Source organism: Phodopus roborovskii, unplaced genomic scaffold, assembly GCF_943737965.1.
Source record: "Phodopus roborovskii unplaced genomic scaffold, PHOROB, whole genome shotgun sequence".
Classification (NCBI taxonomy): Eukaryota; Metazoa; Chordata; class Mammalia; order Rodentia; family Cricetidae; genus Phodopus; species Phodopus roborovskii.
In genome coordinates, this window is record NW_026125554.1 from 4797040 (window position 1) to 4808423 (window position 11384).

Consider the following 11384-nt stretch of genomic DNA (forward strand, 5'->3'; position numbering starts at 1 on the left):
CTCTCTGCCTCTACTTTTCTGAGATGGGACACCTGATCAGGCACCGCCTTTAGGTCCCAGTTTCCCCTTCCAAACTTATCAGTGGGCTTCCTTTCCCCCTCCTCCCACTCTGCTCCTCACTCCCTGGCTTAAAACAGGGACCTTCTCCAACAGGTGGGATCCTTTCTTCCCCCAAGGCCATTGCATGGGCCATGGCCCTGCCTACTACACCTTCCTCTAGATTTCCACACAGTCTCAACTGTCAGCCTGTTTATATCCTGAGCCCAGGGCAGTGCTAGCACACATCACACACTTAGGAAACATTTGTCTAAATGGGGACAACTAAAGGTGCATACGAGTTTAAAATGAGGTCATATGTGGTCTGTAGTCAACAAACTCTACCTTAGCATTACCGGACGGAAACAGGGTCTTTACTGAAGGGACTTGGCTGAAATGCAGAATGGGAGGTGCCCTGGGGTTGAGAACCATGGTGGGTCCAGCCTAACCAGTGTGTGTGTTGGATGAGAATCCTGGGCCTGAAGCCCCATGGGTAGGTCATACAGGCTCCTAATTCACTGTCTCCCAAGTGGGACTTCCGTGGAGCCACTGGGCAGAATGGCCACCACTCTCACCCTGGACCCTGTCCCAGACTTTTACCCCAGGAACTCCAGCATCCCAACCTCAGCAATGAGGCAATTAACTCTGGCTCTGAACAAGAGGAAGGGATTCTGGGTAGGGTGGGATGGGGGCTTGGTACCCCTGGGCTGTTTCCTTGGAGCCTTGGTTGTGTTGGCTGACAGTTCTAGAACAGAACTGAGTACCTCCAACTATTGCTCTGGAAGGCATGGGGGGGCAGGAGGAGTGGGTATGGGGTGGGAGCATTGCAGCTGGCTCTCGGCGCCTGGCTCCCACAATTCACAAGGCTCCCAGGAAGAGCCAGAGTTCGGTGTGGGGGTGGGTTGTGCCTTCTGGATAAGAGGGCACTGGTAGGTGGGCAGAGATGAGGATGCTGTTCTGAGAGTACTGGGGAGCTATGGGATTTCTGGAAGAGAAGCCCAGAAACACCATCTGGACTGGGTTCCAGCATGACTTCACCATGCTGGACAGTGGTTTCCCAATACACTGCCCAAACCCAGGAGCCAGAGGGGTGGCCAAGAATTCAGTGAGAATCCAGGAAGGCCCTGTGGGACCCATCCTGGCCTTTGCCCTGCTTCTGCCTCCTGCAACCCTACCCAAGTGCAGCCTATCTCCTGCAGGTCCAGGGAGCAGGGAGAAGAGAGGCCACCTCTTGGCATCCTCTACTCCACCTTCTATCCTGCTACCAAGAGGTTCCAAGAACTCATACTATAGTATTAGTGGCTTCCACTTAGGTGTACTGGGGGGGGGGAAGACACTTAACCTAAGCTCCTCCACGTGGCTTAGGAGGAAATGTGTTGGCCCTGAACACTGGCTGGCAATTCCATCCTCATGACCCTAAAGTCACACCCTGAAAACTCCCAGCACCCTAGTTCCAAGACACACCTCAGATCACACCAAACATTTATTCTGGACCACAAACAACAAAGCAAGTGGGTCTCTTGCCTGGCATGGCTGGCTGGACATCTTGGAGGGACACCACTCAAAAGCATTTTATTTGAGGATATCTGTAACCCCCCGGAGAAGATTCCCCTCCACACCATGTCTTCCTCAGAGTCCAGAGCCACCTTTTTATTTATTTATTTGACAGTCTTGCTAAGGCAACTTAAGCTGGTCTCAAATTTCAATCCTCCTGCTTCAGCCTCTCAAGTGCTGCCATGACAGCTGTGTACCACTTTTGAAGGTGGGGACAGGTCACAGGAGTTACCTGCGGTGAGCGCGGTCATATGACCACCAGGGGGCAGCAGGGGGCCTCGGTGGTTAGAAGTCCAGCTCAGGCATCAGCCTGTGCTTGGGCGGGCTACTCTGGGGCGCCCGCGGTTCTGCATGCTCGGCCTCCCAGGCTTTCTGCTGGGCCGGCCAGTTCATGTGCACCCAGCGCGGGTCGGGGCCGCCCACCACCTCATCCACGCAGGCGTCCAGGTCTGCCAAGGGCTCAGGCCGCTCCACCAGGACCGGAGCAAAGGGCCCCACGAGCCAGGGCAGGGGCATGGCCCGCAGGACTGAGTCCAGCAACTCGTCAACGCAGGCGTGCGCCCTGGCTACTCGGCCCCTGCCCTCGGCCAGAGCAGCCGGAGCCACATCCCGCAAGCAGCGCGCGTCGGCGAAGGCGGCCTGCAGGGCATCTACGCTTCGCTGCACCTCTGCCACCTTGGCCCGGGCACCAGGTGGCAGGCCCAGCACGCAACCAGCCAGAGCGTCCACTGCCCTCTGAAGCTCCAGAGTCAGGCTTCGAGACAGGGCCAGCGTCTCTAGCTCCACCTACAAGAGCCCAGCCTCAGTTTCCCCATGCATCTAATGCATGATTCTCAACCTTTGGGCCTTTTCATGGGGGTCACCTATAAGATATTTACATCGCAATTCATTACAGTAGCAAAATTACAGCTGTGAAGCAGCAATGAAATAGTTTTATGGCGGGAAGTCACCACAACATGTATTAAGTGGTCACTGCATTAGAAAGGTTGAGAATCACTGATTTAATGGTAGGTTTGACCCGCTTTAGTTTCCCCATGAAATCTAATGTGAGGGCCTTGGCTTACCTCAGTTTCCCTATGGACAACAATGGGGGATCAGCTCTGCCATACTTTAGCTTACTGGATACAAAAGAGAGTATATGCTCTGCCTCAGTTTCCCTCATGGACACCCAACCTGGTGACTGAGAGCACTTGAGCTGGGATCCCTGCCTCTTGCCCAGGGTGGATGGATCCTGCTTTCCCCATGGCCCCTCACCTGGCTGTGTCTGCGCCCATTCTCTGGCCATGGACTCCAGTCCTCCCATAGCTCCTGCGCCTTTGGGGGGTAGGGAGTGGGAGTGGGGTTTGCCCCGTTCTGCATACGGTGGATCTGTAGGACAGGGACACCAGGAGTCAGCCTGGAGGCCTGCAACCTGCCTCCAGCAGCCCTTAATGAGCACCGCCTGAATGCAGCCAACCTGCATTCTGTTGGCCAGCCCAGTCCCTTCTCCCCTCTACTCCTTTTGTTGCTTACTGTCACAGCCCGGTCCACAGGGATCTCTGCTTTACCCAACATAGAGCCTCCCTCCCTCTCCTGCCTGAAGGTGAATGGACATATATTGTAGTTTATCAGTATTCAGTATTCAACCAGGAAAAGGGGAGGAACTGGTGACTGTTCCACTGTGGGTGGCCCTTGAGATGAGGCTCAGTGAGTGACAAGGCAGGACACACAGCACAGATCACTCCCAGCATGCTTCATCCAGCCTCACACTCACAGAGACAGGAAGTGGAAGAGTGGGAAGGGGCTCTGGGAGATGGAGTTAGTATTGAACAGGGGCAGAGCCTCGCTGTAGGGAGATGATGGGGTGGGGGGTAGGGATGGCTGCATGGCTTCCTGAGTGCTGGGATGACAAGGCCTGAGCTACCATGCCCATCAAGACCATAAAGTGTTTGAAAATGAGGCAATAGATAATGCAAGATCCTGTTCCCACATGGCCGGTAAAGCACAAAGCTGTGGCTGGACACAGAGTGACCTTTCTCAATAAGCATTTAGTAACCTGACTATGTACAAATTGTCCCATCTGCTGTAGGCAGGGCATGGACAGACCAGCCACACAGTAGATGATCAATAGCCAGACGTGGGAAGAACTGGGGCTCTGCTCAGTGCCGAGCAGAGCATCTTCCCAGAACGTGTGAAGTCCCCATTCCACCCCAGCACTGGGAGTGAGGAGAGTCGGGACCATGGGAAATTAAGGATCATATGGGCACAGGATGTGGTACAGCATAGAACACACTGCAAAGGCAAGAGTAAACAGTATATGTGTGCTGTGGAATACTGATCAGCCAGGAAAAGGAGGGAGACTCTAACACCTGCTCCCACATTGAGTGCAAAGGCACACACTTTGGAGTCCCACCATTCCCAGGAAGCCAGGCAAAGGCCCTGGGGAAGGGTGGAGCTTGTAGGAGGCAAGGTGGGAGGGGGCAGGAATGGGAAGACTGAGACTGTACTTACAGGTGCTCTCTGGTGTGTCCAGAGGGACAGTGGGAAGGACTATCTGGGCGAGGTGAGTGCTGAACTGTGTGTGTGTGTGTGTGTGAGAGAGAGAGAGAGAGAGAGAGAGAGAGAGAGAGAGAGAGAGGAGAAGCAGAAGCAGGGGCTGGAAAAGGGCTTTGAAGGCAGAGGCCATTGTTAGCTGTGAGGGGTATAGGAGGGAGTAGGGAGCAGAAAATGCAGACAGACAGCATGGGATGAAGGCTGAGGTGTGATCTGGGATCTAGGGTGATGTATCCACATGGGGGTCTCTTTCTGAGTCCTGGGAGCCCTGCCCATAACCCCCAGTGGGAAGCCCCACCCTGAGAGAGCCCCGCACCCCACCAGGTGGCTCACCAGCTCCAGAGTCTCCTGTAGCTGGGCCAGAGTGTCCTGGGTGCGGTGTTTGCTCTGCCTCAATTTCCCCAAAGAGTGTTCATAGGCCAGATGGCGGAGGCGCGCCGACAGGGATCCCAGACGCACAAAGTAGCCCTGTTGCCGCCTCTGCTCCTCCACAGAGCCCACTTCTGGGTCCTCGGCCTCAGCAGCCAGGGCAGCTGGAGACAGGGACACTGGGGATTGGCATGGTGGCTTATGCCTCTGCTCACTCACTGCCAGGAGCGCCCAGGTTCTCAGCTGTACAGTGACCCTGTATTGTCATTGCCCCTCTAACTGTTCCCAAACCTTATGGAGTGTACTTTATTTTTGTTCCTTTGTTTTGAGACGTGGCCCAGGCTAGCTCCAGCCCTGGTGCTTACGCTGTACATTCGAGGGAACTGAGGTAGGCCATTGGGGTGGCTCAGTGATGGTAGAAGGAGAGAACCGACTCCTGGAGGGATTCTCTGACCTTCAGTGCCTGCTGTGGTGTGTGCACGTGCACACAAACACACAGGTGTGCATGCGCGCACACACACACTTAAACTGAAGTATCATAGCATGCTGGAGGCAGACCCAAGACTCGAACCCAGGCCTGATTCTACCAAATATGGCCAGGTCCAGTGGTGCACACCTGTCACTCCAGCACTCGGGAGGCTGAGGCAGGATGGCCATGAGTTCATGAGTTCAGAGCAAGCCTCGGCCATAGAGTGAAACCCTGTCTCAAAGCAATTGTCTTTGGGGCCTGGGTGTCTGACTTTCTGGGCACAAAGTGGAGGGAAAGATCCAACCTGTATTTGAGTCTCCGGTTTCCCAATGCTGTGCTGTTCTGTGCAACCTCAGGCAAGCCCCAGACCTCTCTGATTAGTACCTAGCTCATCCTCGGTCATGGGCAGGAAGTGATCCACCAGCTCCTCCGACTTGCCCAGCACCATGTCCATGGCCTGGCTCATGGAGCGCTTCAGCTCCCCGCTCCAGCGCCGGCCCCGCTGTGCCAGATCCACCATGCCTGTGACGCTGTTGGTCACTGCGTCCTTGGCTGAGGTCACCACCTGTGGGAAGGGTGTCACTCTGGGCACTGTGGGTCTGTGGCTCCATTTACCCTAGTCCTGGAAGCAGAGATCCCCAAGACCTCTGGATCCCTTCCTAGCTCTGTGCCTCAGTTTCCCTTCATTAAATAGGCGACCCTGAAGTCCTTCCCAACTGGCTGACCACTATCATCTTACACATCTGCTCCCCCCAAGATCTCTCCCTTCTCCCGCTTCACCCTGAAGGAGTTGGGGAATGGGGGCCAGGTCATCTCTAGTACCACGTCCGACGGCTGCTGCAGGAATGGTAGCTTCTCTTCCAGTTTGTCTAGTCCCCTGCAGGCAAGATCATTCACTGTGGCCACTAAAGAGAGAAGGGGAACCATGGAGGACTGAAGGGCATGGCAGAAGGGAGTACCTGGCAAGGATGGAAGCCACACATCCAGAGGAGCGTGCACCCTGGCCAGGGGGACATGGCAGGCAGGTGACAGGACCTGAGGCAGCTCAGCTATTGAGTCCTTTCTCCTCACCCCCTGCTGGGTCCTCGAGCAGCTAGGCTCAGGGTCTTGGGAACAAGAGAGGAGTTGGGGACCCTCATTGACCCTCTTCAGTCACTCAGTCAGCCATGGGCTTTCATCCTCTGGTCAGTGGGGAGCCCTGAGCCAGTGGCCCAGCCATTAGAGACAAAGAAGGTGCCAGAACATTGGGAAAGAACAGAGGGGACAGTTAGGAACCAAAAGGGGATCCAAGAGGGGGTCTGGGCTGATTACATGTGGATTTGGTCCCAGTGCTGCATAAACCAGGTGAGTGTGGTGGTGCAGGTCCATCATCTCCGCACTCAGGAACATCATTGAACATTCTGGGCCAATCTCAGCTACAGAGCAAAACTCTCAGCCAGAAAAATGGCGTGGGGGTGGGGTGGGGTGGGGTGGGGTGCGGACCTAGATGGCCCAGGGAGGGACAGCTGTTTCTGAGGATGGTAAAGAAAGATCAAAGTAGGTACTTGGGAACTCAGACTCACACTGGGGCTGCAGGTGCTCCAGCAGAGGCTGTGCATGGTCCAGGGCGCAGGTAGTCACACTGCACACACAGTGCTCAGCCAGACGACAGGCTGAGCCCAGCAGTGGGTGTTTGTCCTTGGCTGTGTTGTAAGCACCAGACACGGCTGTGTATGTGGCCCTGACGAGGGGCAAGGCCACCACACGCTTCACCACATTCTGTAGGAACCAATGACGCCGGGGCTCAGCCCCACCAGGGGACAGATGGAGGCAGTGAGTTGTGCAACGGCACCTCCCGTGTTCCTGGTGAGGCTGCTGCATTGGGGACCAGCTGGGTGATGACCCCCAGGGCAGAGACCTGACTGCTGGGGCTCAGTGTCCCCACAGGCTGTAAATGTGGGTAGCATATACCCTAAGTTTGGTGACAGCAGTCACATGGAGCTATGAGAAAGGAGCTGGACCTTGGTGTCCACTGCCAGAGCCTCCCGCAAGGGATGTGCAGGGACCCAGCCATGAACCCCCCTCAGAGGCGCACCCCATTGTGGTCACTCTCCCAGCCCCTCACCTGCTGGTCCGGCTCCCCCAGGCTGGTTCCAGGGTCCTGAGCTGTCTCATTGGACAAGCTGAGGGGCAGGACATGGAGAGAGGGAACCCCTGAGAGCTAGCCCTGTGGGGTGTTCTGGGATGCAAAGGCAAATCATGCACAGCACAGGGTCCTGCACATAGTAGGTATATAATAAAAACCGATGGCTTTGTGGGGAAGGGGAAGTGGGCACCGAGATGAGGATCAGTTCAGATTCCATCATTACCTGTGATGTGGCGCTGGACTGGCATCTTCACTCCTGTGGTCCATTTCCACCGTGGACAAACCCACACACCAGCCCCACTTGCAGAGGTGGAGGGAGCAGCGGCAGAATCCAGTCCCTTTGACGGGCAGGGAAATTGACGCACAGGTTGCACATGGAGCTTCGAGGTCACCCTCAGCTGTCTAGGGTGACAGGAACGCTGACCTCAGGGCTCATACCAGCTCTGAGCGTCCCCAACGTGGCCCTCCCACTGTCCTCTGCGCCTGGGCCCCGCCCAACTGGGTCCTGGGCCCGCGCCCACTGGGCCAAGGGTCCCACCACCTGCTGCGCCAGTGCCTACGCGCATGCGTGCCCCACCCACTCCCTCTGGCCCCACCGGGAAGGTCCGGGTGTTCAGGGTCAGGACCTGTGCGCCCTGATCTGGGTACAGAGCCGAAGCCGCGGGTGTCCCTGGCGCCCATACTGGAGCCAGCCCTCCTCCCTTACAGCAGATCTGGGCGGGGCCTCAGCGCCCCGGGCCAATGAGGCACCGGGGTGTGTCCGGGGCTCCCCCCCCCCCCCCCGGTGCCTTAGCGACCTAGGGACGCTGGTGTCCCTACGAGGTCGCTACCACGGACTAGAGCCGAGGACTTTCTTACTCTTGATTCTTTTACATACACTTGTTTTGAGTCAGAGTCTCATTATGTAGCCTAGGGCAGCCTGGAACTAATTACATAGCCAAGAATGACCTTGAACTCACCGCCCAGTGGCTAAGGCGACAGATGTGCCCACCACTCTGGTTAGGCAGTGCTAGGCAGGGACCCAGAGCTGTAGTGATATGGAACTCGGCCTCCTGAGGCCCACCCAGCCTTCGTCTTTATTTTTATTATTACATTTACGTGCGCGGATGTTTTGTCTGTATGTCAGTCTGTCTTCCTTTGTCTGTATGTCAGTCTGTCTTCCTTTGTATGTCAGTCTGTCTTCCTGTGCACCATGGTTGCCTGAGGAGGCCAGAGGTGTCAGCCGCCTGTGACTAGAGTGACAGGTGACTGAGCCATCATGTGGGTGCTGGGACTCCAACCCCAGACCAGAGGTCTTTGTCTCTGCTGTTTAATCTTGAGCAGTAGAACTTGTCAGCTCAGACCCCATTTTACAGATCAGCAAACCAAGACTCCGGCTTAGCCCATTCTCCTCAGCTCCATTTGCAGACTGAGCTAAGGAACCCAGTCTTGTGGTGTTATATGCCTGTGACTCCTGCTCCAGGAGGCAGAGACAGGAGAATCATGAGCTCAGATCATCCTAGGCTACATAGCAAGTTTGAGGCCAGCTTGGGCTATCTTGTCTAAAGAAAAAAATAGCTGCTGGTGGTGGTACATACCTTTAATCCCAGCACTTAGGAGGCAGAAGCAGGCAGATCTCTGAATTTGAGGCCAGCCTGGGCTACAGAGCAAGTTCCAGGACAACCTGGGCTACACAGTATGGAGGGTCTGGAGAGCATGCTCAGTCAGTGAAGGTCTTGCCATGAAAGCCTGAAGACCTGAGCTGCAATCTCCAACAGATGGAGGGAACCATCTCCTGCAAGTCGCCCTCTGACCTCCACAGGCTCACTGGTGTGCATGTGCACAAAATAAACGTAAAACAACAAGGAACAGTGCAAATGATGAGTTGCTCAATCAGCCTAGGAGTCATTTTTAAAACATTTATTTACTTATTATGTATACAATAATACAATACTCTGCCTACACATATGCTTGTAGGCCAGAAAAGGGCACCAGATTATACTGCAGATGTTTTTGAGCCACCATGTGATTGTTGGGAATTGAACTCAAGACCTCTGGAAGAGCAGTCAGTGTTCTTAACCTCTGAGCCATCTCTTTAGCCCAGTAGATGTTTTACTAACTGCTTTGGTGACCCCTGTCAGGGTGGTCTGGGGTGTGGCAGAGGGAGAGTGTGGGAGGCGAGGTACCTGGAGTGGGTCAGGTAACCTCAATCCCAACAGAGGGAATGGTGCCACCCCTATCGCCATCCTACAGGGACCCCGGCTCTGCCAAGTCCAGCAGCCGCTGGCCCCTCACGGCTTCAGGCCCTTCACAGAGCGTGTCGTTCTTCGAGAACATCTTGTGTTTGTTGGCGTGCAGCCAGCGGCACAGGTCCCGCAGGTTCTTGTCGCAGACCCAGGGGTTGTGCGACAAGTCGAAGCCGTCCTGCATGTCGCGGGAAGGCCTCCCCAGCGATGCCCATAGGCCGGGGGGTGTGCTGGACAGAGAATTATTGGACAAATCCAACATGTCTAGATGCCGGAGGCTCCAGAAGGCACTTGGCTGCACCACAGTCAGCCCGTTGTCGTTCAGGAACAGGATGCGCAGAAACGGCTGGAATGAGAACAGGCCGAACTCCAGCTTCCGCAACCGGTTCCCTTCCAAGTGCAGGCGCTGCAGCCGGCTCGGGCCCAGCAGGAGGCTGGTGGGCAGCGTCTCCAGCAGGTTGTACCCAAGGTCCAGGGTTCTCAGAGCAGTCAGGGTAAGGAGGAACCCGCTGGGGAGCACGCACAGCCGGTTCTTCGCCAGGTCAAGGTGTTCCAGGGAGCGCAGGCCCCACAGCAACCCAGTATTCGCGTCTTGCAGCTGGTTGTCCCGCAAGACCAGGGTGCGCAGGTCGGCCAAGGTGCTGAAGAGTCCCAGGGGCAGGCCGCGGAGCTCGTTGTGGGTCAGGTCCAGGACACGCAACCTGCTTAAGGGTGTCAGCGATCCCAGGGACAGCTCCTGCAGGCGGTTGCTGGAGAGGTGCAGCTCCTGCAGGCGTCGACAGGCTTGCAGGGCTCTGGCAGGCAGCTCGGTCAAGTTGGAGAATTCCACAGACAGATGGACAATGTCAGCCGGGAGGGGACTCGGGAACTCGGTGACATTGTAGCAGGAGACAGTGCTGCCCTCGGCTGTAGGCAGTACCAGGCATTCATCGAGGCTGGACACAATGCCATCGGCTGAAGTCACCAAGAGGGCCAGGAGGAACAGAATTCTGGGGAAGCAGGTACTGAGGTCCTGGGAGCTGTGGTCAGGGAACCATAGTGAAAATATATGCCCTCTTCCCGGCGACCACCAACCTGGACTGGGACGATATATGAACCTCACCGTTTGTTTCCTGAGTCTATTTTTGTCCTCTTAGCTGGGTAGGTGAGTGGCAGAGCTAGTGAACTCCTATTCATCCTGCAAAGCCTCAGTCACATTAATTTCATTCTCATCTAGTGCCTTCCCTCTGCTTCCAGAAGTAGCCCCTGTCCCACAGCAAACCTCACCTCTACGATGCTTAAGTTCCTACATCTGAACCCTATATTCTCCCCCTGCCAGCCCTAACAGGTGATCAGTAATTAATTATTCTCAGCCCAATTAGCTAGTTACTTCTAATCTGGTTTGTATCCTAGATCTATTCCTATCTCCCTCATTATGTGTTTGGAAGGGAGAGTCAGTGAACTCCTGTTCATACTGCAAAGACCCAGCCACAGTGCCTGGCTTTCATTAACCCTTCTCTGACTGTAGTCAGGAGGGCAAAGCTTCCACATTAGGCTCCTCCTTTCTCTGTCCAGCTCAGGTTTGGGTTGTGTGGTCATCACTGAGTACTCAGAGGGAACTCCAAGTCCAGGTGAACAGAGTCCCTCTGTAGTCACATCTGCTACAACCCTCAGATCTCTGGAGCTTCCCTTAGTGGAATGGAGATGACCATGACCTTGAGCCTCTGCAGGAGCCCTCCACCATGCCTTCTCACTGGTCCTTTGGGGGTCTGTATCTGCAGTAATAGTTTGCAGGCCTGCATCTGTCCCTGGCAACCTCAATGGGTCAGCCCAATGTCCCCATGGCTTTGACTGGCCTGGTGCCAGGGTTGCCCAGCACAGGCCAGGGGAGACCTACCTCCCTTGCTGCCAAGAGGCCATGGCTGTTCTTCTCTTTTTCCTCTGTGTGTCTGTCCCTGTGGCGCCAGGCAGGTGGCTTTATATAGTCCCTGCTTCAAATCAATGCAAAGTGGGAAGGAGCTTGGGGACCGGTCAGCATTGCTACACCCCTTCCTGGCAGAGGCCGCTGCTTCCTGCCCAGCCCTTCCCAGCAGAC

At 55.6% G+C, this 11384-nt stretch overlaps 2 protein-coding genes across 2 annotated transcripts; both read right to left on the minus strand.

The window, feature by feature from the left end:
* Positions 1-1706: 1706 nt before the first annotated feature.
* On the minus strand, positions 1707-7784 carry Plin5 (perilipin 5). Its single transcript, XM_051177581.1, has 9 exons — positions 7712-7784; positions 7309-7423; positions 7065-7122; positions 6523-6718; positions 5783-5865; positions 5345-5525; positions 4456-4655; positions 2845-2958; positions 1707-2376 (listed from the first exon to the last, which is right to left on the minus strand). Exons 1-9 carry the CDS (start codon positions 7764-7766, stop codon positions 1876-1878), a joined length of 1503 nt encoding a protein of 500 aa, XP_051033538.1. The 5' UTR covers positions 7767-7784; the 3' UTR covers positions 1707-1875.
* Positions 7785-8969: 1185 nt separating this feature from the next.
* On the minus strand, positions 8970-11298 carry Lrg1 (leucine rich alpha-2-glycoprotein 1). Its single transcript, XM_051177585.1, has 2 exons — positions 11187-11298; positions 8970-10329 (listed from the first exon to the last, which is right to left on the minus strand). Exons 1-2 carry the CDS (start codon positions 11207-11209, stop codon positions 9312-9314), a joined length of 1041 nt encoding a protein of 346 aa, XP_051033542.1. The 5' UTR covers positions 11210-11298; the 3' UTR covers positions 8970-9311.
* Between the last annotated feature and the right edge of the window lie 86 nt (positions 11299-11384).